Consider the following 25866-nt stretch of genomic DNA (forward strand, 5'->3'; position numbering starts at 1 on the left):
AACTGCATTCTGCCATTATCATGAGAAACTCGGGGGGGGGGGGACACAGAAGTAGGTTCTATAGTTTATACCTAGAAAATGTTTGATATGAAACTTGGCAGTGTAGGAGAGGCAAGGTTGAAGGGTTAGGGCCACCACTCTGTCCCTGACAGCCAGCCATCTTCCAAGGTACTGGTGAAGCCGCAACTAACCATAGGATAGGATACCAAACCATATCATATCTATATTGCCTAAATAACATGTCTGTTAAAGGTGTCATCTTTAACAGCTGTAATTTTGCAGCTTTTTGGAGCTTGGCAGAACATGAACAGCTTTTAACACAACATGTTAAACTGAAAGTTTTATTAATTGATTTGCATTTTAGCTCTAATGAAAATAATCCAAATACGTTGCCATCTAAGTAAGGGGCACCTCGCGTTCTAAACATGCGAAATATTAAAACAAGACTGCTTCTGAGCATGGGCAGAATGTATGTTCCCCAAAAAAGCAATAATGATAATCACATCCAACCATGTATTTTAAATGATGGAAGGAGTACAGTCTCCACGTAAATGATTATCTAACTCATATCCGTACCAAAATAAGCTGGTAGTTAATGTATTTTCAAGATCCACATCGGGCAAAATCTAAGTTTTAAATGTCATTTAAGATCATTAGAAGATCAATTAGCAATGAAGGGGGCTTTAAAAGGATGGAAATCATGGTCATATTACTTTCTTTGATGTAAATACTGCTACATATTTTTTTTTTTTACATATTTTCTATCTCATAGTCAATAGAAGCATTTGTCTGGGGGCACAACTCAAACCCTAACCACTGCCGAGTGGAGAATAAGGCAAATAGATGTGTCTCAGGAGAGTAATTCAGGTATTCAGCCATGGGCTCGCATTTGACCCCTTCATTAATTCAAAGAGAGCTGTGCCACAATGAAATATCTACCCTGAAAATTATGTAAAACTCTTTGTAACATTTAACCATTTTATTTTGTCACTCTGAAAGCAACAACAAAATGTTTTTGGATAAGCTCTGCCAAGCCACACTAGCATTATTTGAAAACAAAACTAGTTTCCAGCACTTTTTTTTTAAAAAAAGTTAAATTACTTGATATTATTTTGAGAATTTGAGCTGGTAGAATTTAATATTTGCTGCTTGCTTCCATCTACTAGGCTTCTGTCACGCACTCTTCAAAATTGCTACATGGGACATATTAAATGAAAAAGCTGTAATTGCCAGAAAAAGCTGTGTATTTCCAACAAACCTAATCACAGTAATTTTCAGAACTCAAAAGGGGGAACAGTGACACCTAGGTATTTGAAATACTTTTTTTTATCCAGCACTAGAAATGTGCATGATATTTTGCCCTGCAGATAATTTTGAAAAGATGCACTAAAATTTTACTTTGTTTCCACTTCTGAATTGTAGTGACAACAGTTATAGTATTCAGCGTTACTTCCTCCTGTGTGCAAAACCAGAAGTGTTAAACCCATGGCAATGTTTTGCTGTCTGAAGGTATCCAGTACTGTATTAACAGTGGAATAGTAATGGGATCAACACCACCCTTGACATGTCAAATGAGTTATTGCCCTCTGGCAGAGGGTGATGAGAGAAGCCCCATATTCTTCTGTGGCTTGGAGCCAAGAAATGAGACTTTGTGCTGTTATAGTGACATATTGTTAAAAGGTAAAAGGACCCCTGACCGTTAGGTCCAGTCACGGACGACTCTGGGGTTGCGGCACTCATCTTGCTTTACTAGCCGAGGGAGCCGGCATACAGCTCCCAGGTCATGTGGCCAGCATGACTAAGCTGCTTCTGGTGAACCAGAGCAGCACACAGAAACCTCCTACTTGCACTTTGACATGCTTTCGAACTGCTAGGTTGGCAGGAGCAGGGACCGAGCAACAGGAGCTCACCCCGTCACGGGGATTTGAACCACCGACCTTCTGATTGGCAAGCCCTAGGCTCAGTGGTTTAGACCCCATTAGCTAAAGTGGTACCTCAGGTTAAGAACAGTTTCAGGTTAAGAACGGACCTCCAGAACGAATTAAGTTCTTAACCCGAGGTACCACTATATTGATAACTGGTAGCTATTAACTTTGAATGCCCAGGGGATGGAGATATATATATATATATATATAATGAACTGACTCTTCCATGATGCATAGTGGATATACATGAAAAAATATGCATTACAAACATGCACACACTTTCCCACTAGAATACAGGTGACACTATCACTAAAATTAAAAACAAGAACAACACCATTTGAAATCAACATGCTCCAACTCACCCCCCAAAAGAATGCTAATTGATTTATGGATAACGTTGCATATATTTATTTGGAAACCTATATGTTATTGATATGACTTGACTTTTGACAGTCAAAATATGAACCACAAAACAAAACTAGAAACTTTGACAAAATGCTGCACTATTGTATGAAGAGTTAGGTAGAACTAATGCTTTACTCTGTAGCAACAGAGTGAATCAGTAATTAAGAGTAGACCAACCAACAAAAACAACAGAATAGTACAAGGCAAACTTTATTGCCTCCATTTTGGCACACATTTAATCAACAAACCAGCCTCCCCATCTGTACTTGTCTATAGTCACCTTAGGTGAGGGCTGTAAGTGTATGCGTTATAATGTGCATTGTGCTCATACAAACCCCTGAACTGAATCAAGCCACTTCAGAGAGATTTTGGGGGTCTTCCAAGGTGCTAAGCAGGTGTGCATTGAGACACCCCAAACAAAATTAGGCTGCTCCTGAAGCCTCAGGGCTGCTTCAGACTTCCAGAAGTGCCAGGCAGGTCTTGAGCAAGTTGCCTATTCAAAATGTTACATTTTCCCCAAGCTCACAATATAAATGAAAAGGGGCAATGATCTGTAGTTTGTGTCTAACAACTCTAGTTTCCAAGGAGACTCAAAACTATTTTCATTCATCATAACTCCCTAACCGAAGTGCCTATCCCCTCAGAAAGGCAATTTGTATTCAAATTGCACACAACAGAGGCAGCCCCTAGGTAAATAAGGTGCAAAACTGGCCCACCCACTGATTTGAAGGAACACATGGTTCAATACATGGTTAATGAGTTGAGGCGCCATTTTTCATCTGGCTCTGACTCCTTCAGCACTGTTCTGTTCTACTATCTGTAAAACAGTAGATCCTACAAGCCTGAAGAATGTCCATGAATGTCTAGAACACTGGTTTTAAACAAGTGGATCAGGAATACAACGTGGACATGATGCAACCTAGGGGAGTTTCATGTTCGCTCCCCCCCCCCAGGTAGTTGCCATAAAAGAAAGAGAATGAAAGAATACAGAGAGAGGAGAGTGTTGGAAAGAACAGAAGAAGAGAGCAGAGGAACCGAGGGCTCACCTAGACTTTGCTTGCCTCACAAGCTCTATCAGAACAAACATCAGTCGGGTTTTGGTTTTTCATGCCTAGAAAGTGTGGGTCCAGCATAAAACCACTCACACCCGTGCTTTCTAAGCATGAGACAAGTGGAAGTGTGGCTGAGCCCTGAGGCAAGTATGGTGCAAAATAGTGCCCATGCTGCATGTTTTGTCTTAGGGAAGCTCCCTGGTCTGAACAAGTTGAAGGCTCCTGTTCTAGAATCAATGCAAGAGCAGTCCAAACAGCTGAATACTTTTCCCACAAAACATACTGTAAGAAAGCAACTCCCCTAAGTAGTAAGATGCAGCGGATAGAGCAAAGTTCAGATATGTATCTTCAGAACTTTTTACAATTAACTATTAGCTTCAGTCATACACACCCTGGTTACATCCATGCTAGATTCCTATAATACTTTAGACCATGAAAGTCAATTTGAAAACTTCCACTGGTACAGATTGCAGCAGCTAAGATGCTTGTGGCAGATGAAAGTTTGAACTATGTGATACTAATGTACCAGTTGCAATGGTTCTGTGTTTGCTTCTGGGCTCACTTTCAACTGCTAGTTTAGTTCTTAATGGCCTTAAATAGTTGGAGTCCAGAAGGATTGCCTCTAGCACAGGCCTGGAGATGAACTCAGAGGTCCTGTCCCCAATGCTAAGAGCTATCAGGTTGGCAGGTACCATGGACAAGGACTTTTCAGTAGTGGCCTCATAGCTACCTGGAGAGGGATTTCTTATGGCACTCTGGCTAATGACTTTTAATTGGATTGTAAACACTCTTTTATTTGATTTGGCATTTGACTTCTGGCTTTATGCTGGCTTTCATGTTTTAATTGCGCTGTTTTATTTACTATTTATTTTAATAATTTAAAGGTAAAGGGACCCCTGTCCATTAGGTCCAGTCGTGGCCGACTGTGGGGTTGCGGGAGATTCGAACAGCCGACCTTCTGATTGGCAAGCGCTAGGCTCTGTGGTTTAACCCACAGCGCCACCCTTTTGATAATTTATATTATCCCTTTTGATAATTTATATACTGCTTAAATGCATCTGTCTCTAAGCCATGCACAAGTAACATGTTTTACAAGTTGTTTGCAGGTAATTTGAACTTATTTTTTTATATGGTTATTTGATTATATTTTTGCTGGCCACCTTCAGAGGGTTTGCCCCTTAATATCAGGTTATTAAAAAACCCAACAAACTTTGTGATTATAGAACAGTTTTGATGCTACTGTTTGATAAAGGTAGACTTATGAAAAGTCTGTCCTGACACTTTCCCTTTTAATTTTTAAACAAACTTTAAGTTACATCCAATAATCAATGTGATATCAATGTGCTTCACTTCTTCAGGATAGTCAGCGGTATTATAAAGTCAACAGATTCAGAAAGAAAATATTTCATCTCTTCCAGTGATGCATTTACGTTTACAATCTGCCCTCCAACAGTTTTGGGACAGGTGTCATATGTTTTATAGGTATATATTAAGAAAAGAATATGATGAGCTCATGTCCCAAAAGGGCTGATGATAAAATACTTTTGCTTGGCTGTGACAATTTCTGCAACCACCAATGCAGAGGGAGCAGAGAATTGTAACTCCAGATGGAAAACTAAGCAACATTATTTGGACAGATTTTTTAAAAAAGTTATATTTTTAATGCATTTATTGCAAGAATAAACCTAAGCTTAGCACAGTAGCACAGAACAGATAGCCCCAGAATCTTTCACGTGTTAAATGTGAAATCCCTTAAGATCCACTGGGTTTTTCAAATGAAGAAGGACATTAAGAGCCATGTGCAAACAATCTTTTGTGGAGAAGCAAACTGAATTTGACCACCCCCTTACCATTAAAAAAAGAAACCCTGACCTTGTAAACACATTTGCTGAAGAGCTGTGTCAACAACTGTGAGAATGGGGTGCTGAATTAGATGGGACATTGGCAGCAAGCTCTTCTTGTGTCCTTAACTGACACATTAATACAGAGCATGTAACCCAGATAATGGTTTCACTGCACATAATGCAGGCCTGCAACTGAAACTAAGCAAGTCTGGTTCAGTAAGGTGCCTCAGTGTTAGATATGTGTCCCGTCCCATTCCCCTGCAGACTCCAGCATAGCATCCAAAAGGTTGATAGTCATAGACAGAGGCTGAGTTTAAAACAACTGCCCATGAAACACAGAGTGGTATAACCAAAGGCAATATAGTTGCTGGGAGAATTTTATTTATTAAAACAATTTCTACCCCAAACTTCTGCCTCAATATGAGACACTCAAGGTGGTTCACAAGTCTAAGACAACCCCAAAGTACAAAAATAATCAAAGAAACAAAAAGCAAAGAGATACAAATATTACAGCAGAAGGACTCTGGGTACACAACATAATACAGTGGTACCACGGGTTACATACGCTTCAGGTTACATACGCTTCAGGTTACAGACTCCGCTAACCCAGAAATAGTGCTTCAGGTTAAGAACTTTGCTTCAGGATAAGAACAGAAATTGGGCTCCAGCGGCACGGCAGCAGCAGGAAGCCCCTTTAGCTAAAGTGGTGCTTCAGGTTAAGAACAGTTTCAGGTTAAGAACGGACCTCCAGAATGAATTAAGTATTTAACCCGAGGTACCACTGTATTAGGGTCAACAAAGCCACACATCCAAAACCCCGTTGGATTTTTATTTTTTTTAAGTCTCCAGCGCAGAACAGAATGCCATAAGCAGAAGCATAAGACCAATCTGTTGAGGAAGGGTAACCCAAAGCTAGGGCACCACAACAAAGATGGCTATGTCCAATGTTCCCACCAAAAGAGCCTCTGATATCAGTGAGCTACCCAGCAGGGCTTTCCCCATCGACATGAAGATACATGTACTTATTTAGAAAGACTTACAGAGCACCACCTCCCTCAACTCAAAGTGCTATACAAAATAAAACTGAACCATTTTAATAAATAGAACAGTAGCCACAAATTTGAAAATGAATAAAAATACTGGGGAAAAAATAAATTATCAACAAAACACAATTAAAATCAGTAGAACATTCTGAAGCAGCGTCTCCACCCGCATCGTTCTGCCCGGACACTGAGGTACAGTGCCGAGGGCCTTCTGGTGGTTCCATCACTGCGAGAAGCCAAGTTACAGGGAACCAGGCAGAGGGCCTTCTTGGTAGTGGCACTGGCCCTGTGGAATGCCCTCCCACCAGATGTCAAAGAGAAAAACAACTACCAGACTCATAGAAGACATCTGAAGGCAGTTCTGTTTAGTGAAGCTTTTAATGCTTAATAGGTTCTTATATTTTAATAATCTGTTGGAAGCCGCCCAGACTGGCTGGAGAAACCCAGCCAGATGGGCGGGGCATAAAACAACAACAACAACAATAACAACAAGAAGAAGAACAACAAGAACAACAACAGACTGCACTTCAGTAATCCAGTCTTCAAGTTACCAATGTCTGAATTACTGTGGTTAACCTTTCCTGATTCAGGAATGATTACAGCTGTGGTACCAACTGAAGCTAGTAAACCAGCCTCACTGAAATCTCTTGGGCCTCCGTTACAAAGCTGGATCCAGGAGCAAACCCAGGCTGCCTGCCTACTCCTTCATAGTGAGTACAATTCCCTCCAGGGCAGGCTGTTGGCCAAGTTCTCAGATGCAAGAACCAATCACACACAGAGTCTCTGTCTTGCCAGGATTTACAAGTAGCTTAATATGGCAGGTAGGAGTCCTTGTAAATACTGTTCCTGATACAAGAGGTAGCAAGGAAGAGAGTAATTAAGTCTAGATAGTCTGTTAGAGCAGAAGTCAAAGTTGAGAAAAAACTTAGCAATTGCACACTCAGTGTTCAACAGGACTCTGCAACACAAAGATTATTCTGATAGTTATTTTTACACCTATAAGAAAAGCTGGAATAATAGATTTGGAGACTTATTTGTAAGCATGCAGATTTTGGGAACAAGTGGCAAAACCAAATAGCACCATCATGCCACCATCTTCCATTGGCCTACCTCTCTGGAGCTGTTTTCATGAGACACAAACCAAACTGATAATAACTGGATGTACCAGGGAGAGTCTGCTCGTTTAATGTTTGTAGTCCATATTTGCAGGGAACCCTTTGGACATCAAGGAGATGGAACCAGATAGGTGGAGGGCAGAAAGCAGCCCAGGATTTGACCGGGGACACCAAAGTGGAAGAAATGGGGTTAAAGGTCAAAATGAACCACAAGGAGGGGCACAGACTAGAAAGGTAAAAGTGGGGTGGGATAGGGAAGTCACTGACAAGAAAAGAAGGGTGAAGGGGCGCAGAATAGAACGAGCTGTGAGCTGCATGACTGTAAGTGGTATGCTTAGTGCTGGAGTGGCAAAAATTGAGGCTTCTCTTCCAGTACAGGGACAGGGTGGCGCTGTGGGTTAAACCACAGAGCCTAGAACTTGCCGATCAGAAGGTCGGCGGTTTGAATCCCCACAACAGGGTGAGCTCCCATTGCTCGGTCCCAGCTCCTGCCAACCTAGCAGTTCGAAAGCACATCAAAGTGCAAGTAGATAAATAGGTACCGCTCCGGCGGGAAGGTAAACGGTGTTTCCATGCGCTGCTCTGGTTCTCCAGAAGCGGCTTAGTCATGCTGGCCACATGACCCGGAAGCTGTACGCCGGCTCCCTCGGCCAATAAAGCGAGATGAGAACCGCAACCCCAGAGTCGGCCACGACTGGACCTAATGGTCAGGGGTCCCTTTACCTTCCAGTACAAGTAGCAGCTGGGGGTATTTTGTGGGAACCGTGAAAGGGCTAAACTCTCCCTGTCCACTCCCTTTGGTTGCAATGCTACCTCAAGTTCCCCGTGACTGCTGTTTACATATTAATATTTTAAAGTGCATGTTAACTACATTCATACAATTAACTTTGTGTCTAGTTTGGCCCTCAAAGTCGATTCGCGTGACCACCAAGCTCAAGGTGGTCTCCTTAAACCACTACAACCAGCAGCTGCCACCACATGGAATGTGGGAAGGCTTTTCAATATCACTGCAAAAAAGGGGCAGATGTGTAATGACCTGCAATATGTTTTCTCCTGCACATGGTCACAGATAGGAAGCTGGCAGCAATTTCAAAAAGCCTAATGGGTGCATAAGTTGTCCTCAGCTGCTGCTTAATATGCCAATCAGTGAAAATCCATAAATGATTTCCCATTATATTTTGTTTGATTTGTTTAAAAGTGCTAAATTGCAGTCATTTCCTAGTCACAAAGCCACTGCACTAGAGTGCTCCAATTTCCTCTATCCATGGTTCCCTCCTTTGCTAAAGCATAAACACACAGGCACCTCCACAAAAGTAAAGAGGAAAAATTACACTCACTCCACTCTGTCTCTCATATACAGGACTTAACTCAAACCCTTTCAAACATTTTTTAAAAAGACCTAAAGCTTACTGAGACTTGGGAAGGAAAAATCTGCCAAATAGACGTTCGCATATGGAATCCAGTTATGCTTTTCTTTAGTTCAAATCACTTCCTACTTATCGTTCAACACATGTACTTTGTGAGATTTAAGGATGCCATCTAGCAGTATGCAGCTACAGTTTATTTTTTCATTTCCAAATGTCTTGAAGTTTGTACAGTACACTTATGCACACCGAACCTAAGAGAGAGTTATTTAAAGAATTTTTCCTACTGAGAAGCTTCTTGTTGTTTTTTTCTTTTTGAGGTTTATCTTTTCACTACCCTTTGGAAAACTGAGACCCTTCTTGCTGTTCTGTCCGCCACTGAAATGTGTCCAGATGGAGTCTGTTTACTTTGTAGTTAATGAGAATGGAAGGAAATGTAGTGATGAAATATTAAAAACCCTTCCTTACTTCTAGCATTGCCTTCTTTAATCTTGTGCAAAGCTTCCTTCAACAAACTCTGTGAAACCTTCAAAGTCAAACAGCATCACTCTCTAAACCTTTCTTTAAAAAAGGAGAAAGGCTGTGGTTTTGAGGGGGCTTCAAGTAGTTTTGATAGGCAGGAACGGGGAGCTCCAAACTTTTTGCATGGAAAAATATTAAAACCTTAAATATAAGAACCCATTCACCCATTTCCAAAGACTGACAATTGCAACAACCATAATATTAATAAGCTGTTAGTGACTTGGTGCCACCACAGTAAGTTTCAACTTGATCCTCTTGATTTAAGTTACTGGTTCAAAGTAAAATGATCAAGAACAACTTGCATCAGGTCAAGACAACTTATTTGAGGACTAAAAATACGGGTTGAGTTCCACTTCACACATGCATATTCACACACTCAAGTACAAAGTGGTGATATCACCACATATGGAACTTTTTTGTATCAACCAGTTTCAAGTTAAGCAATACTTTCCCAGGAAAACAGTTCACATATTTGGTTTTGAGTTACCAACAGTAGCGAGCAGGTGGGTGATGAACATGAATTTGTGTATCTGCCTTGGGATGAGACAATGTCAGGAGTTCTTAAACTTATCTGGGAAGAGCTTTCCCATCCTGAAAAAGTCAAATTTGCCCTCCTACTGGTATTTCACTGCACAGGTGCCCAATGTATAAATGGTATGCAAATCTCAATGAATTTGTTCAAAAAGTGTTAATAATAATTTTATGATTTATACCCCACCCATCTGGCTGGGTTTCCAGGACTATGTTCTGTTTCAAGTCGAAATAGATTACACATTAGAAACTGAGGGCTTAGTAAGGGCTCTTCTTTTTCCTGCCACACACATTTAAATACTACGTATAGGGATAAAGATTTGTGGTATACTCGGTGCAGTGGTAGTTAATGGATAAGTTGTAACTTATTTAGCTACTTTCCACATGGAAATTTCTCTTCTTTTGCAGTATGTATGAGCCTAAGTGGGCTTTACAAGACGAGATTCTTTGCAATGAGACATTTCTACACATGAGTGCCCGCAGCACTGGGCAAATTAATGCAGAATTCTAAAGGGGACCAACTACATCTAAAGGGGACCAACTAAAGCGATGAAATAAGGGAAATATTTTCAATTACCTAGCAACACCCTAACCTCCATATCCCAGCAACTAAAGCCAGCACTGTCAGGGATCGAGCCTGACTAGATACACAGGGCTTTGGGGGTTCCCAGCAGCATCTGGTTGGAAACTCTTCGAAAGAGAATGCAGGACTGCATGGAAAGCTGCCAGGTTCCCTCTGTTCTTCCATCCTTTCCCCTTGTCCTTTAGGAGGGAGACTAAAATACACTCTGCACATGTTTAGAGACCGATTTAGCTCCATCTCTCACTGTGGAGCCTTCAAAAAAAAATTTATAAATCACTTTTGTGAACCCTGGAGTGGCTGGGGAAACCCAGCCAGATGGGCAACGTATAAACAGAGTCATATAATTTGTAGAGTGTTAAAGCTATGGTTTCCCCAGTAGTGATGTATGGAAGTGAGAGCTGGACCATAAAGAAGGCTGATCGCCAAAGAATTGATGCTTTTGAATTATGGTGCTGGAGGAGACTCTTGAGAGTCCCATGGACTGCAAGAAGATCAAACCGATCCATTCTGAAGGAAATCAGTCCTGAGAGCTCACTGGAAGGACAGATCGTGAAGCTGAGACTCCAATACTTTGGCCACCTCATGAGAAGAGAAGACTCCCTGGAAAAGACCCTGATGTTGGGAAAGATGGAGGGCACAAGGAGAAGGGGACGACGGAGGACGAGATGGTTGGATAGTGTTCTCGAAGCTACCAGCATGAGTCTGACCAAACTGCGGGAGGCAGTGGAAGACAGGAGTGCCTGGTGTGCTCTGGTCCATGAGGTCATGAAGAGTCGGACAAGACTAAACAACAACAATTGTAGAGTCGGAAGGGGCTCTAAGCATCATCTAGTCCAACCCCCTGCAATGCAGGAAAACACAGCTGCCCCATAAGGGGATCAAAACTGCAACCTTGGCGGGATCAGCACCATGCTCTAACCAACTGAGCTCTCCAGGCAAGTCTTAATAATAATAATAATAATAATAATAATAATAATAATAATAATAATGTTATTACTAAGCGTTAAGCCTCCACCTCCAGCTTCTCACCACCGGGGAAGGAAGAGCATCGGGGACTTACTGTAGAAGATGTACTCGGTGTAGCTGCTCCAGATCTTGTCCTCTCGGTACTGGTTGATGAAGGCGGCGGTGCCGGTGGAGTTGCAAGCCACCATGTGGAAGCCGGCTTCGGAGAGGCGGTCGAAGGCCTGCTCCAGGTAGGTGAACTTCAGGTAGAAGCGCGACGTGTACTTCTCGGGCGGGCGGTCCGGGTCTCGGCTCTCGTTGAGCGTCTCGCCGAAGATCTCCTTGGCCAGGGCGATGCGGCCGCACACCATGATGCGCGCCACGCGGCGGAACTTGGCGTCGGCCTGGTTCTCGCGCACCGTGGTGTACGAGCCGCGGTAGCCCACGGTGATGAAGCCGGCGCGCTTCTCCCCGGCGCTGCGCGGCTGCTGGTGCTGCGCCACCAGGAGCTCGCCGCTGCCGGGCGAGTTGGCGTCCTCCAGGTCGCTCTGGCAGCCCTCGTCGTTGAGCGAGCTCTGCTTGGCCACCTTGGGCGACAGCAGCTTGACCAGCTCGGCCAGCTGGAAGTACTCGGCTTCGTGGAGCAGGCGCTCCTTCTCCGGGAAGTGCTCGGGCAGCGCCAGCTGCTTGTCGCGCAGGTAATCCAGCACGTACCTGAAGAGGAAGCCGTCGCGGTCGATGAAGAAGCGCGCGCGGCTGTCCCGGGGCAGCTCTCGCGGGGCGCTCCGGCGGGGCGAGAACATGCGCGCCAAGGTGCTGTCCGGCACGCTCAGCAGCGTCGCGTGCTTGGTCACGTACACCTGCCCGCCCACGTTCAGCTCCACCACCTCAGGGAAGGCGCCCACCGACCCCGGCGCCGACGGAGAGGAGCACGACGACACCATGTCGCTGATGGGCAGGATGGTGGCGCCGCCGCCGCTGCTGACCCCTCCGCCGCCGCCGTCCTTGAGGGCCATGGCTGAGGCGCTTTACCTCAGCGAGCCGCGCGCAGAGCGGGAAGGGACGGCGGCGCCCGCCGCTCCGCGAGTGCCTCCGGACGCCGCGCGCGCAGCAGCCGCGGAAGGCGGGCGGGCTCGCCCAACCCACTCGCCTTCCTCCGTGGCCACGTGCGCGCTCGTCTCCCCCTTCCCGCGCCCGAGCGGCCGGGCTGCTTGCTCCTCAGTTGGCCAAGAGGCCACTCGGTGGCACAACCTCGATTGCGCGCGCGCGCGCCTCCCCCCTTCTCTCTCTAGGCGCCTCGGGCGATTCCCTCTCACGAAAGGGGCTTCTCGAGAGCTCGTCCGCTTATCCCGCCTTTTTGCTCCTCACAGGGTGTTTCCCCCCCAGCCGCGGGACGCCTTTCTTGGAGAAGCGGCTTCTTCGTTTCTGGGAGAAGCGGGTTCCTTCGTTTGTTCCCCACAAGACAAGTCCCGTTTCGTTCAGCGCTAAAGGAGTGGAGGAGGAGGAAGAAGACCCCTTTATCCCCCCACTTCCCACTTAGAGGGCTCGAATCTTCTCTTGAGGAGAATCTTCTCCTCAGGAGGCAGCGCCTCGCTCCTGGACATCCCGCGCCCCGCTCTCCCCTCTTGCCGGCGCCTCGGCTCCCTCTGAGGAGGAGCAGGAGGAGGAGGACTCCTCCCGCTCCTCTGCCGTCAGCTAAATGCACCACTCCGCGGGTTCTGGCGCAGCGGCGTGCCACCAGCGGCGCCTTCCGGACCGAGCAGCAGCGCGGGGCGGCGGGGTGGGGGGGGGAGAGAGCGCAGCGCGGGAAGCAGCTTCTGGTGAGGCAACAGCGTCGTCCGCTCGCTCTCTCGCTCTCTGCTTCACCAACTCCCAACCCGCCGCGACGGCAAGTCGAGAAAAGCGCGCTGACGTCAAGCCCAGCCTGCAAAAAACACACGCGAAAGAAGCGGCCGGGACGTTGCGAACAGAACAGCTGTCGTGTTTCTTGGGAAGCGCGGAGTGGCGGGAGGACTGGGCAGGCGCGGTTCGTTGCTGGGATGAGGGAGCGGGGCGCTGGGAAGGGGAGAGAGGTGGCTTTGGGGGTCTTGTTTAGGGTCCCCAACTCTCGGTTTATGAGTGAGAGGATATTGGAGAGGTGAAGTAGAAACACATTGCGGAGCTGCTCCTCCAGATCAGGGGCCGGGCCCAGGAGGGTTCGCCTGCAAGCCGAATCTAATCAGGTTTACACGGAAATATAAGGTCCGCTGAGCCCCATGAGAGTAAGAATGCAAGGTTTAGGATGCCAACCTCTTGCTGCGCATGCGCGCGCGCCCCTGAATGTTTTGACTCTGTCCATGCCTTGGGACCAGGGTTTACCCAATAGCAGCTGGGGAAAATGTTTCAGGGCGTGAAAGTGGCCGGCGAGGGGAGGGTTAAACGCACCGCTTAGGATGCAACTGGTATACAGTATTTAGAGCACTTTGCAAGGAAGAAGAACTATTAAATTAAAGAGCTGGGGCATCAAGTGGTATTTAATGTTGGGTGCAATTCTGTGCAGATACTTGCCCCCCTCCTCAATAGTCATGCAGTGTTGGCATTTTCTAGTTTTGGGGAGGGGGAATCCCATTCAGTTATTGGCAGGAAATTTGAACTGAAATTGAAACATTAATACCTCCCTTCAGCCACAATAGAATTTTGCCAGTGTCTAGGAGTTGACAATGACGACGACGTCATGGAAGGACATCGGAGGAGCGTTGTGCAAAGTACAAATGCATCTTTGAGAAAGTGATACATATTACCATATTAGGTTCTCAGCAGATATCTAGCCCTGCAAGTACAGGCCTCATACTTGCAGACGCTGGAACAGTTTCTGTCCATGGAATAAAAAGTTGCCTTCCATTTGGTTATGTTAATGAACAAATCAGTATATAAATCTTAATGGCCAGAACTAGCTGATGCATGAGAACCAAGTGACTGAAGATGGATGCACTGCCTTCTGGAAGTTCATTGAGAGAGTTGGGCACAGTTGCAACACAAAACCAATAAGGATGCAGAGGTAACCAAGTTTTATTCCTGTGGCAATTAAAGTATAGGCTAAATCTTGTATAATAACATTACACCGATTTTTGCATATTTTCCCCACACTGGAAAATAGAGGCAGGGAGGTGCTGGAGGAATGAAGTCATACTTTCATTTGATTATGTTTCAATTATATACTATATACAATTACACTGGTATTTTTCAATGTTCAAGGAAAGTACTGTTTTAAAATGTTTTACAGTTTTCCTGACCCAAAGGCATGATTGACGTGATATCCAAACTTGAAGTGAAAACTTTTATACTGACTTCATGGCAACTTTAGTTCTGATAGCTCATTCATCAAGGCAGATATCACACTGGGGTATCTTCTGCATATTCCTTCCCCCTCTTTGAAATATAGGTGTGGAGTTCAAGCTGAAGACGGAACTGCAAACCAAAAAAGTGTAAAAGTGTATATCAAATTTCATTGCAATATATCAATACTCAAGGGAGATATTGCATTACTGGGTGCTTTTATGCCCTTTGAGGTGGCGTAGAACCATTGCTTTTAGAACTTTAAGTTCCAGTTTATCTTGATTTATTTTGAGTTTGCACATAGTAGAACTTGTAGCTTCAGTAGCTTCCAAGTATCAACATATCCCCATTCAAAACCTTTTCTTTCCTCAAAAATATATTATTCAGGTTGTATATTTCTCCACAGGGGGCTATACTTGCAGAATCTATTATCATATTTTCCACAAAGCTGCATTCTATTGCTCTCCCGGCCATTTATCTGCCTTGGCTCTGGGTGCCCTGCATTTATAGCTGCATTCTAAAACAGAAATTATTTACTCTTTCCTGTACTGTCCACACTCCATGCAACAATGGAGCACAAATTATTCCCATTCACTTATGTGCAAGATAAGGTATTATACGGCTACTGTTATTGCAAGAGTCAGCTATATCGGTGTAAAGTTTTATAGGTCAAAACCGGCACTTTGAATTGGGCCAGAAAACTAATTGGCAGCCATTGCAGTTGGGCCAGGACTGCTGTAATATGCACAAACCATCTTGCACTGATGAGCAACCTGGTCACCAAATTCTGCGCTATCCAAAGTTTATGAACTATCTCCAGAGGCAGCCCTACATACAGTGCATTGCAGTAATCTAACCTAGAGGTTTGCCAGAACACAGACAACAGAAGTTAGGCTATCCATTTCCAGATAGGGGCATAACATGGCCAACAGTCAGAGCTGGTGGAAGCCTCAAGTGAAAGCAAAGGATCCAGAAGAATCCCCAAGCTATGCACCCACTCCTTCAGAGGGAGAGTAACCTCATCAAGAGCAGGCAACCTTCCATCCATCCAGTTTAGGGAAGCAGCCACTAACAGTGCCTCATTCTTAACTGGATTGAACTTCAGTTTGTTGACTCTCATTCAGTCCAAGGAGGCTGTGTGTTGTCAGCATATTGCTGACAATGTACCCCAAAACTCCTGAGGAACTCCACATTGAAGGCTCCATGGGGTTGAAAGCATCACTCTATGGAAACGATATAATCCAAGTAGGACTGGAACCACCGCAAAGCAGTGCCACCCATCCACAATTTGGATAGCTGCTCCAGAAGGATACCACGGGTGATGGTATTAAAAGCATCTAAGAGGTCAAAGAGAATTACCGTATTTTTGCTCTATAAGATTCACTTTTCCCTCCTAAAAAGTAAGGGGAAATGTGGGTGCGTCTTATAGAGCAAATGCAGGCTGCGCAGCTATCACAGAAGCAAGATCAGCAAGAGGGATTGCTGCTTTCACTGCGCAGTGATCCCTCTTGCTGTTCTGGCTTCTGAGATTAAGAATATTTTTTTTCTTGTTTTCCTCCTCCAAAAACTAGGTGCATATTGTGGTCTGGTGCGTCTCATAGAGCGAAAAATACGGTAACAGGGACACATTTCTCCTCTCTTCTGACAAAGGTCAATGTACAGGGCTACCAAAGCCGTTTCTGTGCCAAAACCTCTACCTCTACACCAATTGAAATGGATTTAGAAAACCAGTTTCCTCTTCCTCCCAGAGTGCCTGGATACACCCAGTCAAGACCCTTGCCCAAGAAGGAGAAATAGGCAACTGTCCACCGGGCTGCTTCATAGTGAAATGCTATTGGCAGGAAGACCCCATTATTAAGAATGATACCAATGAGAACTGCCCTTTAGAAGATTATGTGTTTATATTTATATGTATACTCTCTTTCTCTCTCTTACACACAAACACACACACACACACAGAGAGAGATTTTATAAAAAATGGGTATTATAAACACAATAGGTTTTGTCCAAGTACAGTTATGTATGAAAAGGAATCGTAAGCAATGACTACTCCCCCCCCATCGTAATACTGCAGTGAAGCAATGTAATCAGAATGTAAAACATCTTCATATTGCAAGGTGCTGCATTTAAAAACAGCAGTCTCCCAAATGCATCATAAGGATAAATTAACGTTAGTGCTGCAATACATGAATAAGGTTAAAGGTGACAAGCTCTACGAAGCAGCTTAATAAGCTAACATATGTAAATGCAGAATTCAGTGGCGTCTTCCTCATAATAATGCAAATCTAACTTTATCATCCAGTCCATGGTTGCCAGTGAGGAAACTGGCATCAGAAACATGACAGGAAAAGGCAATACAGAGAAATTTGCAAGAGGAGATTTACGCCTAGAGTCTTGTGAACATGACACTCGGAATGAGTCAAACTATTGGTCAATTTAGCTCAATAATAACAACTTGCAATTGCACCTCAGGATCTTTTGTCTTTTCCTGAGATTCTTAACTCAGTGGTGGGGAACCTGTCATTATTCAGATGTCACAGACTCCAGCTTCCATAGGTCACAACCAGCATTGCCAGTGGTCAGGGATTCTGGGAGTTGTAGTTTTGCGATATCTAGAAGGGTCATGGATTCCTCACTCCCTAATTCAACTGGAGATGTCAGTGATAAAACCTAGTGACTTCTGTCTGCATGTATGTGTCCTTCCTTGGGATCAATGGTCCTCCTGGTATAGGGAGGAGGTGAAAGAAGCTTGTTATATCGCACATTCCAGCTTTAGTCCCTAACATCTTAAGTTGGAAGGAATTGTTGGCATCCATCTGTCTCAAGAGACTATGGAGTGTGGCTCTGGAGGTGGAGTCAAACCGCTACACATTAAAGTGTCACACCGAATAGAACTGATCCATAGAAAGGACTTTATGATCTGAAAATAGAGGCGATGTATGTATGTAGGGGATGCGGGTGGTGCTGTGGGTTAAACAACAGAACCTAGGACTCATCGATCAGAAGGTCGGCAGTTCGAATCCCCGCGATGGTGTGAGCTCCTGTTGCTTGATCCCTGCTCCTGCCAACCTACCAGTTCGAAAGCACAACAAAGTGAAAGTAGATACATAGGTACCGCTCTGGCGCGAAGGTAAACGGCTTTTCCGTGCACTGCTCTGGTTTGCCAGAAGCGGCTTAGTCATGCTGGCCACATGACCCAGAAGCTGTACGCTGGCTCCCTCGGCCAATAAAGCAAGATGAGCGCTGCAACCCCAGAGTTGGTCACGACTGGACCTAATGGTCAGGGGTCCCTTTACCCTTTATGTACTTTTGTAAGCCAAGAAAATTATTAGCAAAAGCAATGAATTAGCAGCACCAAAGTGACCTCCACAGGAATGCAAGCCTGATCAGTGTGTATGGACATCATGGGCTGGGAACTGGCATTTAAAGCACATGTCTTCCCCAGGGCTGGATTTAGGTTTGATGAGGCCCTAGGCTACTGAAGGTAATGGGGCCCTTTATATGTCCAGCCGTCCTTTGTGAATAACAAATTGTCACTCTTTTTTTGTGTTGAATATATGCTATATGGTAATTTATGGACCTAATAGGCTAGCAGGCGGTACCCATTACTTACATCATAGGAGCCTATACAACACAACACAAAACACTGTTGCTGTGTGTAGGTTTATTATATTTGTTTTTTATCATATTTTGGAAATGTACATCCAGTTGTTTTTTTCCTTTATTGGGGGGGGAGCCCCCAAGAAAGTAGGACCCTAAGCTATAGCTTGTTTAGCTTATATGTAAATCCAGCATTGGTCTTCCCCCAAGGAATCATGAGAACTGATTTCCAAAGGATTTTTTTTATTAAAAAAAAAGTAGTGGGAAACCATTCATAGGTGAGGATAAAATATGCGAGAAACACTTCCAATCACCCAACAATGCTCTCTCGCTCTGTGTTCTGAATGACTTCTTTGATTCTTGCCAACCTTTCAAAGTTTGGCATGTTTAGTGGGGGGAAATGTATTTTTAGAACCCACATCAATCAATGAGCAGCTCAGCGTTTTTCCTGCACTATGAGATCACTTCATTTTTAGAAAGCTAACTCGTTCCATGATAAATAAGGCTGTTTACCTATGTATTGGCATAGTAGGACTCCCCCCCCCCCACCAAGGATCCTCAAATCTTTATGGAGTGGCATCTCTATAAATAGATACATAAAAATAATGGAAATGTAAAAGAGCTTGTGAAGGAGACATTAAAAGGAAATGCAATCTTAAAAGTGAAAACATGCCGTATAATTGATTCATATGGGGTTTATAAAATTAATATCCAAGATTCCAAGCTCTGTAACAGAACACTGTTAAAATGCTACATAAAAAAACGAAAAGAAGTTGCAGCTGATTTGTAATAAAAAGAAAAGTAGTATGGTTATACTTAAAACATGCTAGAAGATTACATAAATTTGGCTATTAAATGATAAAGGGTCTGTGCAAGATCAGATTACAGCCAGAAAAAGATTGTAGTTGAGTTTACTCATTATATACTGGGAGTGGCTGTATATACTGTAGAATAAGAAATCCCATTTGTTTGGATTGAGTGGACTAGACTAGTCGTGATATCAACCACATCATTTCATTTACTGGAATTATTATTATCAACTTTATCAACACTTTAGAGTGTGCAAAGCGAAGCAAATAACACATACACATTACCTCAGCAATGATGCTTTGGAGGCGGAAAATAATGTTATGAGTGAGGTGGATGTGAAATAACGTTCTGAATGAAGTCAGAATAGCACAAGACCAAGTCGTGTTGGCGAAAGCTATAAGTAACAATCCTAATGAAATAAGACAAGTGGCAAAAGGTCAGTTGACAATATGTCTCAAGGAAGAGCGGGATAAATTTAGTAAACTAAAAAAAGCAGGGCGGGGGCGAAGGGTTGGACAAATTAGATGAATAATTAAAATGCTGATGGTATAGTGGGGGGGGGGAATATGTAGGGAATCCTAGCTTAGTGAAAGGATCAGATCAATTGTTTGATGGATAAAGCAATTAGGCAATGTACCATCTTGGTCATACATGCCCCTAAGGGCAATAACCTCTCTTGTTGGGTTGGATGTAGTTGGGTAACCTCTCTGTGGCTCCTGTTGCTAGTGGCACCTAAGGTTCTTCGCTGCCTCCTATGTGGTCCTTTCCCTGGATAACCACATCCCTCAGTGAGGAAAAGAGCCATTCTCCTTTCCTGAACCATGAATGATATTTAACTAAGTTTTACTCAGAACAGACCCATTGAAATACAAGGCTAGGCACTGAACAATTCTAAGTTAGGTCCATTAATTTCAATAGGTCTACTCTGAATAAGACTTAGCAAAATCCCACCTGGTCTCTCTGCCCATTTCCTAGTCCTTGTGGGCCAGCTATGGAAAATCAACAATGAATTTTCCTAACAAAGCCTAACAAACAACAACAGCAACAACTCATTATTTATATCCCGCCCATCTGGCCGGGCCTCCCCAGCCACTCTGGGCGGCTTCTAACAGGATATTAAAAACACAATAAGAGATCAAACATTAAAAACTTCCCTAAAGAGGGCTGCCTTCAGATGTCTTCTAAAAGTCAGATAGTTGTTGATTTCCTTGACATCTGGTGAGAGGGTTTCCACAGGGCGGATGCCACTGCCGAGAAGGCCCACTGTCTGGTTCCCGGCTACCTCACATCTTGCAGTGAGGGAATCGCCAGAAAGCCCTCGGAGCTGGACCTCAGTGTCTGGGCTGAACGATGGGGGTGGAGATGCTCCTTCAGGTATGCAGGGCTGAGGCTGTTTAGGGCTTTAAAGGTCAGCACCAACACTTTGAATTGTGCTTGGAAACATCATGGGATCCAATGTAGGTCTTCCAGGACCAGTGTTATATGGCCTTGGCGGCCACTCCCAATCACCAGTTATTAAGAACTCCAGTGCTCTGATCAGGTATCCCTCAGGAACCTACACTGATAGAGGACTCATTCACCGAAGTCTTAAAGTCAGTGATGGGAAGGATTCAAGGAGGTCATCCAGAGCAACCAACTTCAAACTCACAACACTCTATAGATTCATATTTGGTGAAGATGCACTGTGGTAGCACATTTTCAAGCTTTTAACACCTGACGGTCAATCAAGACTTCTCTGGATGTGTGGCAGCCACAACTATCTGACTTTTAGAAGACATCTGAAAGCAGCCCTCTTTGAGGAAGTTTTTAATGTTTGATGTTTTATGGTGTTTTTAATATTCTGTTGGGAGCCACCCAGGGTGCTGGGGAAACCCAGCCAGATGATCTAGGTATAAATAAAATTACCGTATTTTTTGCTCTATAAGACTCACTTTTTCCCTCCTAAAAAGTAAGGGGAAATAGGCGTCTTATGGAGTGAATGCAGGCTGCGCAGCTATCTGAGAAGCCAGAACAGCAAGAGGGATTGCGGCTTTCGCTGCACAGTGATCCCTCTTGCTGTTCTGGCTTCTGGGATTCAGAATATTTTTTTCTTGTGTTTCTCCTCCAAAAACTAGGTGCGTCTTATGGTCTGGTGCATCTTATAGAGCGAAAAATGCAGTGTTGTTGTTGTTGTTGTTGTTGTTGTTGTTGTTACGTGTGGGATCCACCCAACCAACCAACCATGCATATTCAGGGGCATCCATTAAAATTGCACATCTGTGCAGTGTCACAAGCAGTCCCCCACTGAATGTGGTGGCATTTGAGCACCAGGCTTGACTATATCTTGGGCCTTAATCACATTGAGTGAGCATCAGCTTCCTTGCTCTTTGCTAGGGAAGACAGTGGAGAAAGTGATAATTGCTGATTCGGTAATGCGCCGGATTTGAAAGGGACTTTGTGGTATGGGAGCATTTTGTATCCCGCTTTCTTCAAAGAGAGCAGCTGAACTGTGAAATGAGTGCATAAATGAGAAAGGCATATGAAAAGGTCGGAGGTGTCACAGTAGTAAATGGGAGCATTTCTTCACCTGGTGATGGATGTGCTAGTATTAACTGGCAAGAATGAAGCTGGCTCCGTGTGGCTGCACACAGATATGGCACGGAGCTGCATTTCGGCTCAGGTTCCATCCTAATCTGAGCAAGAGTAATTGTCGAGCGAGCGACAAGCCCCCTACAAACAAAACATGCATGGAGGGCAGAATGCAGAGATTACTTCGGTCTAAGGTTTCAGACGGGAGAAATAAATTAAGATGGAAGAGCCACAATTAAAAGGCAACCTGATGCAGCCACCCCAGTCAAATGGGCCGATCAAATGGGAGGATGGATATCATGGAGGGTGAAATCCAGTTGAAGATGATAAGCCGGTAAATGGCTGTAAATAAAGGATGCCCCAAACGACATGTTACACTGTTCTGATCTTGCTGTTCCCTCAACGGATTTACGATGCTAGCTATTGGCCTTGACAAAACTTTGGGCTACATGCAAATACGCTGACGAGCTGCAGAATGACAGACCATCTTGACCGATAAAAGCCACTTCCAAGGACTGGGATCAGCAGCAGAGAGGGGGCAGATGGGAGGGAGGGGCTCACCATTTCCCGGCCTGTTATTTCCCCACTCCAAATTGCTGCACACACATTTAATATTTTAAATCTGACTGCATATTGCATTTTGGACTCCGTGAGTGTGTGTGAGCGGGGGATGCAAAGTAGGGAAAGTGTTGTGGCCTCTTCCCACAGTTCCTCCATTTCAAATTTCATGCTCTGGCAACAGTTTTTCCATTCAAAAGAGCCTGCCAGGCCCACCATCACATACATTTGCATGTACCATACAGGGGCGTAGGAAGGGGGGGGCGGGCTGCCCCAGGTTCCATCATGGAGGGGGGTGACAAATTATCAAGGGACAGTTACTGCCCTACTAGGGCAGTTCATAAAAAACATTTTTTTTTTAAATGCCTGCTCCAAAGGTCTTATCTTACTGCACTAGGGATTATATAGCTACATATGAAATTTCATGCATATCAGTTAATATCTTGACCCTCCTCCACGAAAATAGCTGTTTACTTGGCTGTTTTCCTATGTCGTGAAGGCTGAAATTTCAATTCAGTGGAGCACAACCCTAACCCTGCGGAAAGCCATCTATAATTAGACTTTAATTTGATTTTGACATGTTTTTAGGAGGTAATTTAATTATTGTTTTATTTTGTACCAATGTTATGTATCTGATGTTAGCCGCCCTGAGCCCAACTTCGGCTGGGGAGGGTGGGATATAAATAAAAGTTTATTATTATTATTATTACATATTATTATTCCTTTGTAAGAAAATAACATAAAACCAATTTTGCAGGCAAAAAAATAATAATGTGGGAGGGTGGTGACAAGAAATTTTCTGCACCAGGTACCACCTGACCTTCCTATGCCTCTGGTACCATATTGTTGTTGTTGTTTAGTCGTTTAGTCGTGTCCGACTCTTCGTGACCCCCTGGACCAGAGCATGCCAGGCACTTCTGTCTTCCACTGCCTCCCGCAGTTTGGTCAAACTCATGCTGGTAGCTTTGAGAACCCTGTCCAACCAGCTCGTCCTCTGTCGTCCCCTTCTCCTTGTGCCCTCCATCTTTCCCAACATCAGGGTCTTTTCCAGGGAGTCTTCTCTTCTCATGAGGTGGCCAAAGTATTGGAGTCTCAGCTTCAGGATCTGACCTTCCAGTGAGCACTCAGGGCTGATTTCCTTCAGAATGGATCGGTTTGATCTTCTTGCAGTCCATGGGACTCTCAAGAGTCTCCTCCAGCACCATAATTCAAAAGCATCAATTCTTTGGCGATCAGCCTTCTTTATGGTCCAGCTCTCTTCCATACATCACTACTGGGAAAACCATAGCTTTAACTATACGGACCTTAACTATACTGGTACCATATAGTTTGGACCTAAGATGAGCTCCTTATTCCTTCCCACCTCATAAAGCAAACAGTACTGAGAACACTTAAAGCCATGCATGACCCACATGGCATGTTCCTTGGACCTCAGTGTGGGTGTTTTATATTTTAATGACAATCATTACAGTTGAGGCTTCACACACGTTTGTGTGAATAAAGATTTGTGCCTCTTCGTGTTAGTTTTCATTTTAGCTCAGAAACATGAGACGTAAACAGGTTACCATGAAGAGAGAAAGACAAAGATAGGATAAGCTTGTGTTTCACTGCTTCCAGTGACCTGCATCAGAATTCTTGTATAGCCAAGGCCACATAGGACTTTAAATGGGCTCTTGAGCAGAAAATGTATCTGAACCCGTATATAAAAGGTGCCGCAGAAGCACAAAAGATGTAGATATTGAGAGGAAGAGGGAAAGAGAAAACAGCCTTTCAGAGTCTCCTGATTACTTGCTGCCTCATATTGACTGAAATACAAAAGGAATACTCAGAAAAGAAAGTGGAATGTATTCACAAGAGAGAAACAAATGAAAATCTCACCTGCAAAACGTCCCAGCTTTGTAGAAATCAACTCAGCTGGAAGAGTTTGAAATAATCAGTCCCACATATCTACCTTGACAAAACAGGGATTGTTGACTGATCTCTCGAGTGAAATGCATACCCCCGTGAAAAGTGGGAACAAGGTGTAGGCTTTAAGCTACTCTTAAGACCACAAATACTACAATATTATTGTGAAAGGTACAAAACCACGTGCGCACACTCGTTATAAGTCTAGAGTACAAACTACAATTAATGTCAACATTTCTGCATCACACAAGTGTGTTAGAAAAGCAAGTCCAACACTTAAAAGGAGACAGATGCAGTTAAAGTGTGCTTCAGATTGCAGCCTTATAACCTGTGTTTCCTCAGAAATACAGTAGTATCTCGGGTTACATACGCTTCAGGTTACATACGCTTCAGGTTACAGACTCTGGTAACCCAGAAATAGTACCTCGGGTTAAGAACTTTGCTTCAGAATGAGAACAGAAATCATGCTCCGGCGGCGCGACGGCAGCAGGAGGCCCCATTAGCTAAAGTAGTGCTTCAGGTTAAGAACAGTTTCAGGTTAAGAACGGACCTCCGGAACGAATTAAGTACTTAACCCGAGGTACCACTGTAAGTCAAATTGACTTCAGTGGAACCTATTCACTTATTTCCTCCCACTTTGTATGCCACTCAGTTCACAATGTCTTCTGGGCAATGAACGATAAAAGCCTTAAAAAACAACAACCCCAAAACCAACGAGCCCCATAAAAACAATCAACAAAAGCTCAAAAAAAACCAACAATCCAGAATAAAACCAACCACAGTACAAAACTAAATAAATATATAAAGCCAATAAAAGCAATGAAAATATTTAGTCTTAAAACATCAGGGGGAAGGTTCTTCACCTGATGCTGAAAATATCACAATATAAACTTACTTCCAAGTAGGTGTCTGTGGGATTGCACACTTACCCCCCCCCCTTTCCTCAGTGAGATGTTCAAGGTAGCTACCATCTATAGAATTCCAGAATTCCTCAGGTCCAGCTGTGAACCTGAGTTTCTCGCAGGGAGTGCTACCCCATCTGAGAAAGGTGGGACCTTTGTTGAAACCAATGGGGCTCTAAGTTACCAAATGACGCACATTAGTAATGGTTTGCTCCTCTGTATTTGTTTTCTTTTATAGAGCGTAACATATTCCCCTCATAGTTCAGTGAACACCCCGCTGTTGACTATCATCTGTGTTTCTGAAATAATGGCATTGTTTCTATGGTCTGTTGCAAATATGTTCTCACACGGAAGTGATTTGTCTAAGATGGGCTTCATTTGAATTCAAATGAGCAAGTTATGATTCACTTTTAAGAGATCCTTTGGTAGCACTGAATAGTCTGATTAGAGATGTATCATTATGCTATATTATGGCATCCATGGTCTTTTATGATCCAGAGTTCAGACAGCCGCCAGCATTCGTCTTTTGTGACGTCTGGAAGCCGGTTTTGGTGCCAACCTTGGTCATCATGCAAAGATTGGGAGTCAAGGCATCATTTTCATTTGTTATAAACAACCCAGCTGGGAGTGCAGCTGCTTAATAAGGGGGAAACGATCAAGCTTCCTTCTACCTGGAAGGCTCTCATTATTCAGCCACCTAGATAGTCTCTCAAAAGAGCAAATAAACAAGCTTCAGCTGAACAAAGAAATAGCCCTGAACCCTGGAAGCTATGGCATCTGAAACAGCTTCCAACAGGGGATACTTTATACACTGATATCAACCCAAAGATCTGCTAAATGAAACTGAAGTAATGAGTTTCCAGGGATATGTAATCCGAG

The 25866-nt window shown here is 44.0% G+C and overlaps 2 protein-coding genes across 3 annotated transcripts in view; both read right to left on the bottom strand.

Moving 5' to 3' along the window:
- KCTD8 (potassium channel tetramerization domain containing 8) overlaps positions 1-12387 on the bottom strand; it is a 54580-nt gene extending 42193 nt beyond the window's left edge. The window contains exon 1 of the mRNA XM_083460048.1: positions 11445-12387. Within this exon, the coding sequence (XP_083316174.1) occupies positions 11445-12345 (901 nt within the window). The 5' untranslated portion in view covers positions 12346-12387. The remainder of the gene's footprint in view (positions 1-11444) is intronic.
- The window catches only part of LOC310686348 (syncytin-2-like), a 470390-nt gene that overhangs the window by 245098 nt on the left and 199426 nt on the right, over positions 1-25866 (bottom strand). The gene's annotated exons all lie outside the window — the stretch shown is intronic.

The sequence above is a fragment of the Podarcis liolepis genome (genome assembly GCF_965112155.1).
Source record: "Podarcis liolepis genome assembly, chromosome: 9".
Lineage (NCBI taxonomy): Eukaryota > Metazoa > Chordata > Lepidosauria > Squamata > Lacertidae > Podarcis > Podarcis liolepis.